The 19614-nt window shown below is 42.0% G+C and overlaps 1 protein-coding gene and 1 long non-coding RNA gene across 7 annotated transcripts in view; one reads left to right on the forward strand and one right to left on the reverse strand.

Moving 5' to 3' along the window:
* The window catches only part of LOC309631549, a 57502-nt gene that overhangs the window by 31927 nt on the left and 5961 nt on the right, over positions 1–19614 (forward strand). The window contains exons 10-13 of the long non-coding RNA XR_014246340.1: positions 4905–5019; positions 5651–5819; positions 12839–12942; positions 13042–13095. This is a non-coding gene — a long non-coding RNA (uncharacterized lncRNA). The remainder of the gene's footprint in view (positions 1–4904; positions 5020–5650; positions 5820–12838; positions 12943–13041; positions 13096–19614) is intronic.
* Positions 1–19614, reverse strand: part of CPVL (carboxypeptidase vitellogenic like) — a 142098-nt gene that overhangs the window by 19962 nt on the left and 102522 nt on the right. For 3 of the 6 annotated variants that reach the window (XM_082397988.1, XM_082397986.1, XM_082397987.1), the window contains exon 13: positions 10751–11400. The exons of the other annotated variants lie outside the window; for them this stretch is intronic. In XM_082397988.1, coding sequence (XP_082254114.1) covers positions 11296–11400 — 105 coding nt within the window. In that variant the 3' untranslated portion in view covers positions 10751–11295. Of the gene's footprint in view, positions 1–10750; positions 11401–19614 lie in introns of those variants that run through there. 6 annotated transcript variants of the gene reach the window in all.

A 19614-nucleotide genomic window follows, 5' to 3' on the forward strand; every position in this document is an offset into this window, starting at 1 on the left:
GCTGCTGGGCCGGTGGGAAGTTTCATCTTAGTCATTGCTCTGCTCCCTTCCCCCACCCATCCCCAGAGTTTGTGGGTGGAGTTGTGTTAAGGTGTCAAGAGTCTTATGCAGTGACAAGGGCTTTGGAGAAGGTCCTCTGTTAATCAGCCCATCACACTGTGTCTGTCCCCATGGTCCCTTCACACCTGGTGGCAGTCTGCTGCTTCTGGGCAAGACTGAGAACGTCATTGCCCACGGCCCCACTCCCCAGATGCTTCACCCGGAAGCTCTTCCTCTCGGGGTCTTGCCCCTGCCAGGAAGCAGAACCTGCAGCGCTTGCTTCTACCCCGAGTCGGGAGAAGGTCCTTTTAGTCTGGTGTTTCTCCCGGTTTTCCAAGCCACTAACCTTTCCTCAAACTCTGTCCTCCCCTTGGGCCTCTGGCTTTTAGAAAGCAAAAGCCAGAATCGTCTGCTTCTCATCCTGCCCCTTACCTCCCTGAAGCAAGGGTCGTGGAGTCTGCTACCTGCTCAAATGGGGAACGAAAAAGAAAAACTTCAGACAACTCTGACACAAGACAGAAATGTGTGTTACAGGAGTGCAACAGATAATGCAGAGAAGAAAGTGATTCTTTGGGGATGGGTGGGAAGAGAGAAACCAAGGCGGGAGGCATGCTTAAGGCATCTTGCACTTTTGAGTGAGTCTTGAAGGGATGGGAGTATTTCATTTCAGAGAATGTGACGGATAGAAAGAGAGGCATGAGCAAAGAGAAAATAGGCATATAGGTGAGGGCAAATAACCTCATCTGAATGGTTGTATTTGAGCAGTGGGAAAAGGAGCCACCCTCCCAAAGTAGGTGGGGTCAGTTTGTGACAGGCCTTCAAAGTCAGGGTTTTTTAATTTTTTTATTTTTTTTAATTTTATTTTTGGCTGGGTTGGGTCTTCGTTGCTGTGCGCGGGCTTCTTATTGCAGTGGCTTCTCGTTGTGGAGCACGGGCTCTAGGCACACAGGCTTCAGTAGTTGTGGCTCATGGGCTCTAGAGCACAGGCTCAGTAGTTGTGGCGCACGGGCTTCATTGCTCCGTGGCATGTGGGATCTTCCCCCGGACCAGGGCTCGAACCCGTGTCCCCTGCATTGGCAGGCGGATTCTTAACCACGGTGCCACCAGGGAAGTCCCCAAGTCAGGGTGTTTTGATATTAACTTGAAAGTACTTGGCAGCCATTGGGTCAGAGAGCAAGTAGATAGATTAGAGTTGTACCTTTGGAAATGAAATAGCAACACTGTCTAGGATGGATTAATGGTTGCGGCTGGTGATGGTAAGGCTAGAAGCAGAGAGAACTTTCAGTAGGCTGTGCAATAGTCTAGAAACAGGAAGGAAAAGGAGAACAGAGATGCAAAAGACATTGCTGAAGTAAACAGGATTTGACCACTGGTTGAATCGGAGAGAAAGGCAAGAGACGGATGGTGATTGCAAGAATGGGCGTGTTCTCAGCAGACAAAGAAAAACTAAGAGGAGCTTCTGGTTTGGGGGGAAAGAGGACCAGTCTGGACATGTTAAATCTGAGTTTCCATCCGGAAAGTTGGAGCTGTGGGTGAGAGGCTCTGAAGAGAGGTCATGACTTTGCCATGGTAGAAAGGGAATATGGGCAGTGATGTTGCAGCAGCATGTTGGGGTGAAGGAGGAAAACAGGGATCCAGTGTCGGATCCTTTTGATCGTCTCAGTAGAGTAGGAGGCAAGGCCACTTGCTGAGAGTAAGGAGAGCAGTGTGTCATTTGGAACTTGAGCCCAGGCACAGTTTGAAACAACTGCTCTGGTGAACATACAGTCAACTCCTGAGGAACAGCAGGGCAGACCCATGCAGTTTTCTCTCCAATAAATATAGAATCCTTTTATAGTGGTTTTATGAAAACTATTCAGGAGGATGTGAGAAGGAATAGCCTTGACATTGTATATCCATTTTGAGGCATATATTAGTTTTATCACTGTCTCTGCTTTCTGTTAGACAGTTCTCTCTTCTTTACATATTGTTACGCCTTTCATTAGGAATTTGTTTTTTGGGAATTTATTAAGATGCCAGAATCCTTCAACATCATAAACATGGAAAAGTAGCAACTATTCATTGCCAACATTCCCAACTCCTCTGCTATCTTTCCCAGTGTTGAACATCTGTCCCCAGGGAAGCCCATTATCACCTGCCCTCCACTCCTAATGCCAAGTTGTTTTCTTTACTCGGTGGCTTTGGGCAGAGGGGAGAAAGAGCTTATCATGAAGACCAGTGGTACTTGGGCCTTCCAGGCCGCTGTTGCATCTACAAGGGGAGCAGGGGAGAAAGGGGGATCCTAAAATCCATCTCACTCTCTGGGGAGGGCACCACATGCTGCCCTGGTGGTTCAGGACCCATCCCTATTTACCTCCTTTTGGTCTTTTCCAAGCATGCCTCCCCTATCTCTCTAGATCTGATCTCTTGTCTTTATTTGATGGTAACTCTGTTAGGAATTTAGGGATTTGTGTGGAGTGAGAAGCAGGAAATAATAAGAGGAATCTCTCTGCATTCTTAGCCTTACCAGTATTCACCAAAAGATAATTCCTGGGAATTGTTGGCACTAGTGTTTTTATTTTTTTAATATCTTTATTGGAGTATAAATGCTTTACAATGTTGTGTTAGTTTCTGCTGTACAACAAAGTGAATCAGCTATATGTATACATATATCCCCATATCCCCTCCCTCTTGAGCCTCCCTCCCACTCTCCCTATCCCACCCTCTAGGTCCTCACAAAGCATCGAGCTGATCTCCCTGTGCTATGCAGCTGCTTCCCACTAGCCATCCATTTTACATTTGGTAGTGTATATATGTCAATGCTACTCTCTCACTTCGTTCGTCCCAGCTTCCCCTTCCCCCGCTGTGTCCTCAAGTCCATTCTCTACGTCTGCGTCTTTATTCCTGCCCTGCCACTAGGTTCATCAGTACCGTTTTTTTAGATTCCATATATGTGCGTTAGCATATGGTATTTGTTTTTCTCTTTCTGACTTACTTCACTCTGTATGACAGACTCTAGGTCCATCCACCTCATTACAAATAACTAAATTTCATTCCTTTTTATGGCTGAGTAATATTCCATTGTGTGTATGTGCCACATCTTCTTTATCCATTCATCTGTCGATGGACATTTAGGTTGCTTCCATGTCCTGCCTATTGTAAGTAGTGCTGCAATGAACACTGTGGTACATATCTCTTTTTGAATTATGGTTTTCTCAGGGTATATGCCCAGTAGTGGGATTGCTGGGTCATATGGTAGTTCTATTTTTAGTTTTTTAAGGAAACTCCATACTGTTCTCCATAGTGGCTGTATCAATTTACATTCCCACCAACAGTGCAGGAGGGTTCCCTTTTCTCCACAGCCTCTCCAGCATTTATTGTTTCTAGATTTTTTGATGATGGCCATTCTGACTGGTGTGAGGTGGTACCTCATTGTGGTTTTAACTTACATTTCTCTAATGATTGGCAGTAGTGTTTTTAAACCACCCAATTCCAGTTTTCATAACTGGGTGTATTCTAATAACTCAAATTTATTGAATTCTTTTTCTTGTCTTTGTAATGTTTCCAAATTGAATATGTGACTAACAACTCCTTTTACTCTACTTAAGCCCAGGGAGAAAAAATTCCACCAAAGAGTTGAAAATCCCAGAAAATTTGGAATTGGGGTTCAAAATCACATGCTCCCTGGGCTGGTGCATCTTTTTTACTCTCTGACCACTCAGCAAGGGAAGAATATGATCTAGAAGCAAAGCTACATGGAGTTTGGTTTACTTAAGAGGCCAAAAGAGAATTACATCTCTCAGTGCATAAGAAACTAGAACTCTTAAATATTCTTAGAACCTCTTATGTTCTAGGCTAACAAATGTTAAGATTTTTCAGGGGTAGAAGGTGCTCATTTGAGGGAGCTGTGTCTTATTAGAGATCCCTTTCCCTCTGTCCCTCACAGCCCTACCCAGGAAAGTATATGCTGGTGAAATTTCACCCTGAACAAACTACCTAATTTACTAAACAAAATCCCTCTCCACTATCCCCTCAGTCCTGCTCAAGATCAGCTTCAATTTTCCAGTGCAACACCACTCCCAGTCTTTTTTTTTTTTGGATAGAATTGATGTATTTTTTTCACTTTTGTTTATTTTTGCCCCAAAGCTTTTGGCATTATCCCTCCAGTGAGTCACACTCTGGGACCATCTCAAAATGACCTCCTTACAGGATGTTTCTCTTCCCCGGGGAGATGGGAAATTGGTATAAGACAGCCTGTCGCAATATGTTACTGTATAGTGTGTGGGGATTTTAATAAAGAAATGCCATTTCGCATGCCACCAAAGCCACTTGATGGATGGACTTACAGGCAGATAGCCTTCTAAATCTTTCCCCAACTCTATAGAGACAAGATGGAAAAACGAAAGCATGGTCGTTAGGGGTTTACTCAAATCAGCTGAATATGGGAATCTGTCCTACTTTTTCCATCACAGAAGTTTAGAGTAGTTCTTTGAGAATTCAGATTTTGTAACAAAATAATTGAACTATCAGGGGTGGGAGGATAAAAACAGGAGGAGAGAAGGCAGGGGTGCTCAGAGCCTCACCATTTCCCCAGCACACTTACGCTCAAGCTTTAGGCAAGGTCAGTGCCACTCTTGACCTCTGGACCTCCAGCCTTCCTCCACCCCTCAGTTTGGAAAACTTCTCCTCCCCAGGAATAATTCATCACTCCTTATTCTCTGCTCTCAGAGCGCTTTGTACCTTCCTCTACGAAAGCACTTAGCAGTCTGGGACTATGGTTATTTGTGCAGTGGTTACCCACCTCCCCTCTCCCATGCTCCCCTCTCCCCAGTTAGAGGGCCTCGGAGGCAGGGGAGTGTTGGCAAAAATTGTCTCTGTGTCTTTAGCACCCCGAACAGGTCCTGTCACCTATGAGGTTTAATATGGCGCATCCTAGTGCAACCATGATGGCAGCCATGATGGGGCCAGGGATCCAGGAGAATTTCTATTCATAATGTTGATGTGAGTGTCTGGGTTTCCTGTTCTCTTCCAACAATGCTCCCCCTTCCCCCTCCTCAATTCTGTCAGGCACTCACTTCCTTTCTCCCCTGGGATTCATGTAAGAAAATTTTAAGTATCATCAAAGATTACTAGATGTACATGTGAGTGTTGATTATAAATATTCCTTGGGAAATTAGGAAGATTACCAATGTGTAGTCCCACTGTATGTCAAAATGTAGAGGTTGGCTTTACTCTTTCTACTGAGCTTTGACTCCTGCATATGGTGGACATTTTTTGGCTCTGGGCTGCCTGGCATCCGGGCTTCCTTTCTTCTAGTAACAACACCTTGTTTTGATTATTTTTCGGTGGGGCGGTAATTGTCTTCCCCCATTGGGTGCAGTCTTAGTGGTACTGAGTTCAAGGTAGCCCACCCTCCCTTAGCCTGGGATGAGTTATCAGTGGTCACCACTGGTATGGTGTGGGGTTGGGGAGGGGATGTTTTTACTTAACTTTTGCAATGAACAATTTGCACATTAAAGATTTAAGAAAAAGAGTAATATTGACCCAAAAGATCTGGCTAGATGCAACGAATTTTCCTGTTAAATCCGTTTGAACAGCAACCACAGGCCTGGCCTCTTCTACTCAATTGCAGAGCCCCGGGGAATGCAGACAGCCCACGTCACACTCCTGAAGTTGCCAAAAATCCCTTTAAAATGATCCAACAGATGTCCTTCCTTGGGGTCGAGCGGATATAAATCACAACGGTCTGCTTTCAATTCCTAACTCGGTGTCTTAGGGGCAGCAAAATCAATCACTCTCAGGTTTGTTTTCTGAATGTTTTTTAAATCTTCCAAATTATAATAGCAATAACCATTACAGTATGCAAGAAAAGGTAATCTGAGCAGGTAGTTGTATTTCATCCCAGTGTACAAACTTCCTTTGTGATGGTGGAGTTGAATGGGCCCCCATCACTCATCTTTGCAGTTAGTCCCATGGACCAGAGAGCAACCCCGAAAGGGCTCAGCATGAAGAATGAAATGGTTTCTGAGCTTAGAACCAGGGGCCTACATGGCATAAATATCGATACGGCCATGCCCACGTATCATCAGCAGTAAGAGGAGGGGTCTTGTCATTCACATGAAGAAAGAAAGGGAATGCCAGACTTTCCCAGACGAATCAGGGCTCAAGTCAAGCAGTTTATCCCAGGATCTGTCTTTGTTTTCTGGCCTTATCTACCACATTTCTGGTAGTATGAGAAAAGATGGCTAAAGAACTTCACATACATAAGTAATTAAATGAAAGCTCTTAGTACTTTCCAGAGAATCAGGATTCCAATTTAAACTAGTTCCTCTTGGGTGGAGCAGATACAACATCTAGTTTCCAATAATCTGGTGTATGTAATATTTAAAAATAAAGCCCATTTTTAATGCTGGTATACACTCTAACCCCAAATGGGGTCACCTGACACTTACCCATTGATGTCATCAGGTGAGAAAGAGCTTCAGGATCAGGAGGCAGGGTGCCTTCTCCGTGGAAAGAGGATGGAGTTTAAGGAGAGACACATGAGTTTGAATCTGGACTGGCTCTGCCATTGTTTGTAGGAACCTCAGGCAAGTCTCTCTGTATCAATGAAGTTCCATGACCTCCTCTGTGAAATGGGAAAACCATCTACCTGGTGGTATCTTGGTGAACATCTGGCGCATTTTAGGGGCTTAAAAAGAATAGCTGTTATTATTACTTCTGATTCACAGAATTAGGTGTCTACAGCTGAAATGAATCCCCAGGGAAGGCCTATTTCGCCTCTTGGTAACAACCTCTGAGAGGTCGAGGCTGGGCCTTCCAGACCTACTCATGGGCCACCCAACAGACTTCCACTGCAACAGAAATGCTTTTCTGCCTCTTTACAATTGCAACCCAAAGGTCAAATCAAGTCACTCCCCACTGGCCTCCCCCCAGCACAATGCAACGACAGCATTCAGCAAGCTCCCCCTGCCCTACTTTGTGCATGGTGGGGGTGGGGAGGGCAGGGCTAACGTTGCTCCTCATTCCAGGTCCTGCAGAACTCTACACTTCTCTGATCTCAGCAGACATGTGGCCAGAGTCTTCCTCTCTTACCTCCTCAAACCCTGCCTTTTCTTGAATTTTTAGCAGCATCTCCTCTCCACTGTCAGGCTGCCCAGGGAACCCAAACACTCTCCCTCTGGCCTTGCGCTGAGCAGACTTAGTCCATGGACCTATCCTCTGGGCTCTGCTTCCACAGAAACATAACCCAAAAGGCAGTTCTTTCTCTGAGATCCTGGGGCCAGATTTTTAATATTTACATACATAACATAAGCACAAAATGGTATAAAAATCAAAATATACTTAAAAAATTGTCTCTTTCACACCCATGCCCAGTAACACATTGTCCTTCCTCCCCTACTGTTATTGGTTCCTTGTTTATCTTTCCAGAGGCACTCTATTCCTTACAAAACTTCTGTGTGTGTCTCTCTCTCCCTCCCTTATTTATTTATTCGTTTGATTTTATTTCCCTTCCTTCCTTTCTCCCTTCCTTTCTTATAAATGAAACATACTATATTTTTAGATGCCTTGTTTTTTTAACTTAACAAAATCAGTGCATAGTTTAAGGCCACTGTTAAATTTGGACTTCTTCTGTCCTCTCAGTGTTCTCCAAACCTTTATGCTATGTCACCCCTATTGTTAAAAAATTGCTGAAGGCATACCAAAAAATGTATGATTATTCACTCATTTATAAAGTATAACCATGCCACTACTGTACTAATAACATATATACTATGAAATAATTAAAATGGAAACTTTGAAATGATAAAGGATGAAATTTTAAATACTTAATTCTTAAAAATTGATTTTTAGTAGTACAAAATATTTATACTTTCTAAAATATTACTGTTAGTATTTTTAATAGGATCAATGTGTTGAATATGCTTTGTCATGTTTGAAAATCTTGGGTTACCCTTTTGTGAGATAACATTCAAATGTCTGGTTATATGTTCAGTTTATTTTGACACTTGGTTTCCAAGTCCGTCAGAGCTGAAAAAGACACATTCTAGAGATGTAGATCCAAATGGAAGCAGTACCTCATTAGATGAGCTTTATTAACTCCCAACATGCATTTTTCAATCCCATCTTTTATGTAAAGACGTTTGTTGAAATTTTTCCTGAGTTAAGGATTTTTTTTTTTTTTGGTAATGCACACACAGTAAATGGAAACATTTCCAAACATCTGTTTTCAAAATGCTCTTGCCATAGATTAAATGTCTTTTGAAAAGAAATTACATTCTCACTAATTTTTAAAGTATCACTTCTACCTTGAAAGGGCAGATTATGTGTTTACTTTTTAAAAAAATATCTGCTAGATGACATACTAACAATAGCCACTCGCTCATCTGCAACCCTTGTCTTTTTGTCAAAGAAAGAAAGAATGCAGGACCCATTCTCAGGTTCTACAGCTCCTTTAAATACACTGCCCTGAGATAGCCCATGTGGTACGAGAGACTGACCTGGCCATTTCCCATCGCATGGCAAAGAGTTATAAAGGTCCTACTATTTGAAGACTTTGTTTTTATGAAATGAACCACATTGATAACATCCTACAGGCATGTACATTGCAGTCACTGGCAGTATGCTGGACCCAGAAGCTTGAGAAGATGCCTCACCTGTCCTCACTGTAATTCCCCTTGTTTATATAAGTTGTCTGCTTGCAGTAACGGCAGTCATGTGAGACTTTCTGCCTGTCTCTTGTCTGGACTAAGGGAGGGCACCTTAATAGACTGGTGTGTCTCATGGGCGATGCCTACCTCACTGGGAGAGTCTCTCCACAAAGGACTCTCTCCAACTAAATTCAAAAACTTGCTTTTCTTTAGTCTCTGAACTACCCTACCCTCCCTTCTTTTAATGTAAAATACCTGCCAGATTCAGTCTCCATAGGACTGTAGCCTCAAGGGACTTGGCTAGGGTTGCTCTGGGAAGGCCTGGCAAGGTGTCCCCAACAGTCCCCACTGGCCTGGTGCCTGGGACAGGGAGATGATAAAAATGACAACATCTAAAACAATGACAACATCTACCACTTCCACTTACTGAGCTATGATTTTGTGTTGATCCCTACTCTAAGTGTTCCATAAGAACAGTCCATTCTGTCTGTTCACTGTAGATATTTTCTATAACACCTCCCTAAACACTGAATTAGAGTTCTGAAACACTGCTCCCAGGGAAATCCAGGACTTGGTTTCCTACTAGCCTTTGGTCACAACATTTTGGTCATCCAATCAAAACATAACCTTGTTCTATGTGTGTTAAAGAAACCTTATTTAACATATATCGTTGCTTCAATAATATTGACCTCATAGCCAACAGCATATAACTCACGCCTGAACGAACCTTATCTAACACACATCTTTCCCCCATAAGGCACATCACAGCCTTCTTGTGCTCAAGAACACTAGACGGCACTTCAGCACTATGCTTGGGAGTCCTTTTAAATAGCAGAATCACCAATAAAAGCACAAAGATGCAGAAAATGTGGCACTAAGTAGACTGCCAAAAGGATGCTTGTTTACATTAGGAGAGCTGAAACAAGAAGGCAGTGTTGCCTCGTTTGACCTCAGCTGAGAATGTGCATATTGGGTAACTCAAATTTCTCATCACTCTGTCCATGCTCACAAATGACCACAAAGTGAGCAAGTATTGATTTGGGGATTACAAATAAATTTTAATCAGTAGGTGATGCAAATATGGAATCCACTAATAATGAGGCTTGACTATATCATCTCATGGTTCCTTGGTGAAACAGTCACTATGACAATGATATATGAGCTGGAAGGAACCTCAGAAATCTCTTCTGGCTATCTTCTTTGAGACTTTGGGAGGCTAGTACAGTGAGATGACTTATCCAAAACATCCAGTGCACGTGCGACACACCTGGGACTAAATCCCAGGTCTCCCAGCCACAGTTGGTGCTCTTTCCACTACACATTATTGGGACCAAATGCAACTATTTAACTTGCAGGTGGGGCTATATGCAAAGCTTTGTGCACACTTCCCCCAGTTTATTCTCTGCAATAATTAAAATTTGCTTTTGATCAGAATGTTCAATTTGAGGTCTGACAGTATATGGGCACAATGAACAACATGTATAAAAAAAAAAAGGAAAATCTCAACCCTGAATGAAATCAGGCACAAAATGAGAAATTAAAAGAACTCAATAAAATATCTGCAGCAAGAGGCTTTGACTTTTTAAATTTAGTTCCCCAGTAAGCCAATTCATAGATGGGTAATATGAGGGGGAAATGATGTGGAAAAAGCCAAACGTGCTGTAGAATTAGAGATGTGAGTGTTTGATGCATAAATAGGAAAGATGTGCCGAGATGTGATATTTTAGTTGGAAAATTACTCATGTATGTATATTTATAAATGTATATATTTTGATGCAAGATGATCTCAAATTTTTTTGATATTCCAACAATTATTATACAAAATTAGGTTATTCTTTATTTGGCTAAAAGAAGTACAGAATTTAAAACCCAAATTAAAAATGGCTCATAACTAATGTGGCCTGCAGGCTGTTTGATAAATGCATATATTTCAAACGAACTGACGAGCAAAAAAAAAAAAAAAACAAAACAAAAAGAAGAAAGAAAAGGCAAGGATTTAGTATGTTCTCTGATTAAGATCCTCTGCTTATCATCAATCAGTACATCATTTCTTTTACATATAAGATTTCTAATTCAAAGAATTCCAAGCTACCTTTCTTGCTAAGACTTTCTGCATTCCAAAGTCTCTTCCTCACCACTATTATAAGGTCACCCATTCCTTTGGAATGATAAGTCAGATGTTCTTACCTGTTATTTACCAAACACCTTCAGATGCATGGTATGATAAGCTTTTCTGTTATTTATAGAACAAGATGTAGTTACACCTTTATTCATTTACTGCACTTTTCACATCATTTTAGAAGGAATTTAAAATTCCTATTCAAGGCCCCAACATCCCATTTATTTATCCATTTCCATCTGAATCGCTGTCTCAGAATCCATCCTTTCCATCCTTTAAGTTAAAAGATGTAATTCTCACTCATGCACAGCATCTTCTTACAGTTAATTTTGTAGTGATCCTCCAAAACAGAACCTCACTTGTTTCAAGGATAATTTTTATTGATGAGAAACATTTTGCAGATTTAAAAAGATAATTTTCTTATTTATGTGACATCTTATGTTTTAAAATTTTTCTTTTCAAAGATTAAAATCCCTGACATTCTCTTTTAGGAAAGTAGCTGATCCATCAATAAGGATCCCATCCTCTTTCAAAAATGAATCGATTAATCATGTCAAAAGATCTCAAAGGCTGATCATAGGGCAAAATGTGGCCTCCACCTCGAACAATTACCTTAAAGAAGAAAAACAGAAGAAAAACTGAAATTTAGAGAATCAGATATTCTAGATAAATGGAAAGTTTTAATTTGGATTAAAGTATTCTTAAAGCTTACATGAAATAAAGAACGTATCAATCCATGCCTTTGGATATGCTGATTGTCTGCTTTTGATAGCATTAATAATAGGTACCTTAATGTAAGAAAGTTTTAAAATTGTGTAGTTATTCAATTTTATACCAAGTTGCGTTCATCTTTGACATGTATAGAACTGGAAAATTCCTCCTTGTCTTTTTCCTCTTGGGACGGAGCTGTCTGCGCCTCCGTGCTGTGCTGTGCTGTAATTCTACCCGGTTACGGCACTAAGGTGGGGAGACCTACCCCAGACCAGCTCTGCCTGCCATTGGGTGGAGGAATCTACCTAATTCCACCCTTCAGTTAGCTGGTCCACTTGGCTGTCACACTAAGCTATACCTTCCACCTTAGCCTGTACCATTAATAAAGGAGATATTTTGATCCTCCAAAAAATTAAAACAATAACGAAAGAGAAATCCTTGATAGCTGAAATTTTAAAAGCCCATTTTTGAGCAGTAAAGAGTTAGAACATCCTATTTTTCCTGACATTTTATTATGAAACATTTTCAAACATATAGCAAATTTGAAAGAATTTCATATATGCACCATTGAGATATTCTCATTAACACTCACTTGTCTTCTTACAGATGGATCTCACTATCCATCTATTAATCCACCTTATCTTTTTGACACATTTCAAAGTAAAATGGGGGTATCAGTATACTTCTCCCCAAATTCTGTGTAAAATTTACATATAACGGAATCCACTAGTCTTAGGGGTAAACTCAAGAGGTTTGGATAACAATGGACCCCTCTGTCACCTCTCAGGATATATAAAGCATCCTTAAAACTTCTGTAGTTGAGATGAGTTCAGACTCACACAAGACCCTACAAGGGGCCACCCTTACGCCAGGCTCTGCACTCGGAAAGTCTATGGTTTCAGCCAATGTCCCAAGGACCTCTCTACAACAAGGGCAGGCCTTCATGATTCAAAAAGGGAAAGAACCGACACTGAGTGCTGGGAGGCTGCATGCAGGAGAGATCCCTGTGGCCTGAGAGGTCCTGTTGCACGTGTGGAGAACGGACAGGAGTTAGTAGTGGCTGATGTAAGTGAACACATGCTATAAAGCAATCACATTCAGTGACTTTTAGCTGCTGAATCACAATCAAGAATTAAAGACTACTTTTAAAAAGTCCCTTTATTAGAGGCCGACCTTGTACCTGCATCAATCTGAAAAGAACTGAAGCAGAAAAAAAAAAAAAAAAAAAAGATTTGCATAGTGTGTTGATTATATTACCCCCTCCCCCCAACACCCACCATCTTCCAACCTTGCTGTGAGATAAGCGGATCAATGTTATTAGATGAATTTTATTTTGCAGCTTACAGCTGTAGAAGCTGTGCCCTGAACAACAGCAGAGAGCACCCTTCACAGCAGCGTCGAGGAGACTGGAGCTATAAGGGGGCTTGTCCAGGTCATACAACTGTAAGTAAAGGAAGCGGCTAGAACCCTGGCTTCTAATGCAAACGCCAGTGTTTTTAATCAAATTACAGTACTTACACAATAATTCCTTACTTTGAACAGAACTTTACGGCGTAGTCACAGAACGTTTCACTCGCCTCTGAAGAGCCCTCTGAGGTTGGCCTTACCCCTCATATACCATTGGAGACATCTGCTTTATGCTACCCTCCACCAGCCGTCATCTGTGCCTTGCTGCTATGACAGTGGCGTCCATCTACCATTTGTGTTCCAGCTTGCATCTGGAAACCCACCGTGTCCCACTTTTTGTCACAGACTGAAAGTAAACACATCTGTGACAAGAGCCTGTGCATGTGGCTCTGGAGGGAAACTTCTGCTGCCCCCACTATCCCAGGCTAGAATTCTCTTCCTGTAGCTTCTCATCCAATTCTCCGGCCTTGGCAGGAATCCGATGAGTGATTTCTATGCAGCTTCAGCTCAGCTGAGGACATTTAACGAAGTCATGTTTATGACAAAACCCAGCTGCTTAAACTGGAAATGAGTTTGGTGGCAACCATCCAGAACAGTAATAAACTGAATACTCAGGAGCTAAAGGTCATCCTGTCTTCCAGACCAGAGCTGCCACTAATGGGATAGCATAGTGCTTGATGGCCTGGGCTCGGGAGTCAAAGTGCAGGAGCATGACCAGAGGCACAGCAAGCTGTGTGACCCTGGGCAATTAACTTCATGTCTCTGAGTTTCAGTTTCCTTAACTGTACAACAGAGAATAAAATATTATGTCCTGGGATAGTTGTATAAGGAATTAATGGAATAATATCCATTGGAACACTTGGCACAGTGCCTGGCCTGGGATGGTACTTAAGAAATATCAGCCATTGTAATTATTCTTCCAGTAATTATCTGTGTTCAAAATCCAAGATCAAAATGCTTGTATCAACCTAACCAACCTAGAACATTGTGTTCCTACATTAGCAAGGAAAAATCTTGGTTTAAGCGAGTTAACACAGTAGTTCTCAAACAAGCGTGCATAAAAGTACCTGAGCTTGTTAACGCAGACTGCTGTGCCCCCTGCGTTGGCAGGCAGATTCTTAACCACTGCGCCACCAGGGAGGCCCCTAAGAATTTGCGTTTCAAACAGTTCCAAAGTATTGTTGTTGCTGCTGTTGGTCCAAAGCCTACGCTTTGAGAACCGCTATTTAAACCAACTTTCTATTTTGTGAGAAATCAGGCAGTTCTGTTTTTACATCAAGGGAGAATACAAAGAGAAATTTGGTTAACATCTACTCATGACCTGACCTTAGTGTATTTTTTCCTGATCATCTGCTCTCCTGGTGTTTATACACACACACACACACACACACACACACACAGTCTCTCTCTCTCACACTCTCACACACACACTAACATCCACCTTCTACATCCATGATAAACAAGTGGTAAAGAAGAGATGACAGGGGTTAGGTGTTATAATTCTTATTCACAGTGAGTTGCCTAATCCCTGGTCCAATTCTGAGCTGCCATATGTAATGACCAAATGACATCATAAATGGTGTCATTAAGATTGGAAAGAAAAGCTCATTTAGGAACAAAGTCTTTTTCACATACCACAAAATTCTCGATGTTCTCTATCAGATTCCCATACAGCATTTTACTGAAGTTAACCTCAAAAATAAATTTATGAGTGCTGAAAAAAACCCACTCTGCTGTTTATAACCAAGCCACTCACCACTCACGAATCGAGAACACAAATCACTACAGAGTTTTTAGAGCTGTGTAAAAAAATGTGACAGGGTCATGATTACATATTTAAATGTGACAAGATTAATCTCAAGGCTCCCTGGATAGAAATGGTCTCATCACCAGAAACTGTATTTTTTGGGTGCTTTCACACTAGAACTGAAACCCCTAAACTCATGTGTTCCAGATGTCATGAATTTTCAAAGGGTTATACAAAACACTTTAAAGCTTCATTACACTTTACGTTTTAGAAAACAGTACAATGCTCCCTGGAACTAGAAACATGGACCTAGCAATAAAGGTTTCTCAGTTGTGCCTTTTGAGATGAAATATAGATGGAAATTCACAATGGGTGTGTTGACATAGCTGTGTCAGGGGAAACTTCCTGGGAGTCCTGGAGGAGCAGATCACCGGACAATGGTGGGTTGGGGAGGGGGGAAGGGATGCACTAAAGACAAAGGAAACTGTGAGTTCAAAAGCAGTGGGGCGGGCTTCCCTGGTGGCACCGTGGTTGAGAATCCGCCTGCCAATGCAGGGGATGCAGGTTCGAGCCCTGGGCCAGGAAGATCCCACATGCCAGGGAGCAACTAAGCCCATGTGCCACAACTACTGAGCCTGGGCTCTGGAGCCCGCGAGCCACAACTACTGAGCCCGCATGCCACAGCTACTGAAGCCTGCACGCCTGGAGCCTGTGCTCCGCGGTAGGAGAGGCCACGACAGTGAGAGGCCTGCACGCAGCAGCGGAGGGTGGCCCCTGCTCGCCACAACTGGAGGGAGACCACGCACAGCAACGAGGACCCAACGCAGCCAAAAATAAATAAATTAAAACAAAAACAAAAACAAAAAAAACAAAAAACAGTGGGGCATGAAACTGCATGGCACGTGCAGTAATCCAAAAGAGGTCCCAGTTGTAAAGAGTTAGTGGGAAAGCAGAAGGGACAGTTGAACAGGTAAACCCCATATGACATGCTGCTGGGATGCATGGACCTTATCCTATAGGATTTGTGTGTGTGTGTGTGTGTTAAAATACACATAATATAAAATTATCATTCTAACCATTTTACATTGAACAATTCAGTAGCATTTAGTATATTCACAGTGTTGTGCAACCATCACCACTATCTAGTTGCAGAACGTTTTCATCACCCCAAAGGAAACCCTATACTCATTAGCAATCACTTTCCATTCCCCTCTTCCTGCCAGTCCCTGGCAATCACTAATCTACTTTCTGTCTCTATGGGTTTGCCTATTCTGGATATATCCTCGAGGGTTTTTTTTTTTTTTTCGTTAAATTTTTAAATTTATTTATATTTATTTTTGGCTGTGTTGGGTCTTCGTTTCTGTGTGAGGGCTTTCTCTAGTTGCGGCGAGCGGGGGCCACTCATCATCGCGGTGTGCGGGCCTCTCACTATCGCGGCCTCTCTTGTTGCGGAGCACAGGCTCCAGACGCGCAGGCTCAGTAGTTGTGGCACACGGGCTTAGTTGCTCTGTGGCATGTGGGATCTTCCCAGACCAGGGCTCGAACCCGTGTCCCCTGCATTGGCAGGCAGACTCTCAACCACTGCGCCACCAGGGAAGCCCATATCCTCGAGGGTTTTAAGCAGAGTAGTGATGCGCTCAGATTTGCATTGTAGAAAGATGACGTAATATGTAATGAGGGGGCTGATTTGGAAGGAAATGATACTGGGGTAAGGAGGCAAATTAGGAGACTACATCTTCAGGTGAGAGATGATGTAGGCTCCTAAGACAGATGGTGAGAAGGGGAAGGGAAGAGAGATGTTGGGGTAGAAATAATAAAATTAGTGATTAATCAAAGTTTAAGTGAAAGCATCCCCCTCCAACACACCAACAACCTCCCCATTTCAGGCTTCTGACATCTGCAGCTTTGCAAGAAGTGATGTTATTAACCAAGAAAGAAGAAAAGAGGCACATGGCAGAAGCAGGTTTGGGAGGCAGGTGATATAGGATAGTTTATAGTCCTTGTTTTCTACTACAGGTTGATGCAGACACTCAAGAGAGTCTTGTTTGTTAGTTTCTGATTTACGCTAAATTTCTTTTATTATTTTTATTCCATTCCACATTTACAAACTCTTACCTTTTTGTTTTCAGACACTAACCCTGAGTAGAAATAAAATAAATATGCACTCAAATAAAAAATATACTAAAAAGAAAGGGTACTTGGTAATGAGAATAAAAAATAAGCCAAAGCTTGTTAGCAGCCGCCTCTTAACAAAGAGTGAGGCAAGTCACTTCCAATAAAAAACAAAAAGCAAAGTGAAGGTCAAGGCTCACGGCTGCTCCCACAACACTCAGGGAAAACGCCTTCAGATTCACCACTGTAAGTCCTAGGGTAGCAAATAATTATTGAGGGGAAAGGGTGCTTTAGCTGACCTAAATGTAGCCATCACAGTGGCATCGTTTCTAGAGTAGTCAATATAGAGCTTTGATGCTACCTTACAGTTCCCAAGAGGCTCTCATCTAACTTAATCAGTTGCAACAATATCATAATTTAGGATTTCCACTTTTGATTATGACACAATAATAGCATGGGTCAAACCAACCCCACTCTATTAAGAACAACAATAAAAGCTTAAAGGCATGGACTCAGGATTTAGCAGATCTGGGCTGGAACCCAGCTCCGTGACTTGGGCACAATGACTTAACTAACTCTATTTTCCCATCTGTAAAATGGAGATAAGAATTAGGGTGACCAGTTGTCCCAGTTTGCCCAGGACTGAGGAGTTACTGCGAACATAAAACTTTTAGTGCTAACACTGAAAAAGTGCCAGGCGATCTGGAATGGTTAGTCATGCTAAGAATATTTAACTTTCTGTGAGAATTCATAGAAATAATGCATATAAAATGTTACATGGCACTTGGTCCACAGATGTGTATTAAGCTTGCACCACGTATCATACAGGCAAATAATAAGCACTCAACCAAAGGTCATCATACTATTATTATCTGAATTTTTATGGTCAAAGGAATATGTTTTCCCTTTAAGAGCAGAGAAAGATTAGAAGTTACTAGGAACTGTAAACTTCATTACTATACTTTTTCAGAAGATAGATTATAATATTTTCTTTAGGAGGGGAAAGATAGATTATAATATTTTCTTTCGGAGGGGAAATATTTCTCTTCCAGGCTTCTTTTATTTCCGTGCTATGAATCTTTCCTTCCCATGGGAAAGAATGTTCCAGTTAAAGTAAGAAAGCAACTTAAATAAGAAATCAAACCTCTGTCAATAGGTTTAACTGTCTAGAGTGAATTGTATCCCTTAAGCCTGCCAACACCAGGATCCATCCCATTCTTTCCACCCCCTTTCACCTCATGCAACGCCTAACACCCTCTTCTCCCCACACAGAAATGTCAATCAAGCAAGACCTTACTTGTCTCAGCAGAATGGCAAAAAGCTGTTGGGTCTTTTTTCCCTTTTAAGAACCCACTTTACAACATAGGGCTTCATGCAATTAAAAAGTAATCAAAACTTTACTCCCTCCATGTGCAGTTTTTATATTAGATATCCACAAGAGGATAAAAAGCACAATCCAGTTCATTAATTACCCTTACTCAATATCTAGCTTTATGATCCACATTTGTAGTTTTCTTTGGGAAGAGCGAATGAGAATAGGGGAGGAGAGGGCAGAGGTTATAGCAGCAAATGCTCTCTGCCAGGAGTGTTGTGAGGACTTAGACCCTGACTCACTGTCTTCTGGGTAACATGGAAACAAGAGCCAGCCAACTTGCCAAAATTTTGCTTCCTGCAAACAGTAGTGTAGGCTAGCTCCAGCAGTGGTGTGCTGGAGTTCTTTCCCACTGGTTTAGGAGATTGGATTACGCACGTGGCTGCCCCACTCCACATTTGGTGACATCATGTTGGTAGCCTGAAATCAGCCATAGTGGGAGTATTTACACCACGGAGATTGGCAAACACTACAGATCAGTGGCTCCCCTCCCTCCCAAGCTGGTTTACTCTCAGACCACTGGTTCTCTGACATTTTGATGTTCCTGGGGAAACATGACACATTAAGGCATTCTTCCTCTTTCCCAAAATAAATCAAAGAAATATCCATTCAAATGGGTAAATTATCTTCTCTGAAACCTTGGCGCAGGATATCAGATGGGCTGGGTTTCAAATATTTGCAGGAAGGTAAGAAGGTCCTGTTGCCTGCTTCCATTCCTGTCTGTCCCCACTGAGTTCTAGTATTACTGGCAGTAATAGTTTCAAGACCACACCACCAAGTTGTCAGGATCCTTCTGTGTATCAGAGCCCCTAAGACACTCCAAACGTGGTCTTTTGGGGGCCACTCCTGACCACAGAGGGTATCTACATTCAACTGTGTTCCTGACCCACAGCTTAAGGGGACCCCAGACCCGCAAATGCCCCCAGGTTCCGGGAATTTAGAAGACAAAATATGGCGAATGGTGCAACATTTTCAATGATGCCATTTGTTGAAACAGAACAAGGCACACTGTCTTTACTGCTAAACCAAAGAGCGCAAGGCAAAAATAATGCCCTTAGTCCAGCTGACAACGTAGCAATACTGCAACACAACTTTATTTTGTTCCTTCATGCTGCCCATTTCTCTACCCAACTCCACACTCTACCTTGTTTGTTTTTTGGCTCCATTTACTATTCCCACAAGCAACTTTGTAAATCTGGTTATGCTTCAAATTGAAACAACGAAAAGTTATTGTTTAAAAGGCAAACCCCCATTCCTCTTTGTTCCTCAAATAACATTAATTTTTAAAACCTGTTCTGCATGTGCAGATAATACTTTAAATGTTAGCCTTCTTAGTATTTATTCACTTCTCATAATGAAATGGTTCTCTGTTAAATTTCAATAGATTATTGAAAACCACTCAATAGCTAAGAGAAAATTATGCATCATTGCTGAGCTGCTATACCTCAGCAACTAGATCTGCTATCCAATTTATATT

The sequence above is a fragment of the Balaenoptera borealis genome (genome assembly GCF_965194805.1).
Source record: "Balaenoptera borealis genome assembly, chromosome: 7".
Taxonomy (NCBI): Eukaryota; Metazoa; Chordata; class Mammalia; order Artiodactyla; family Balaenopteridae; genus Balaenoptera; species Balaenoptera borealis.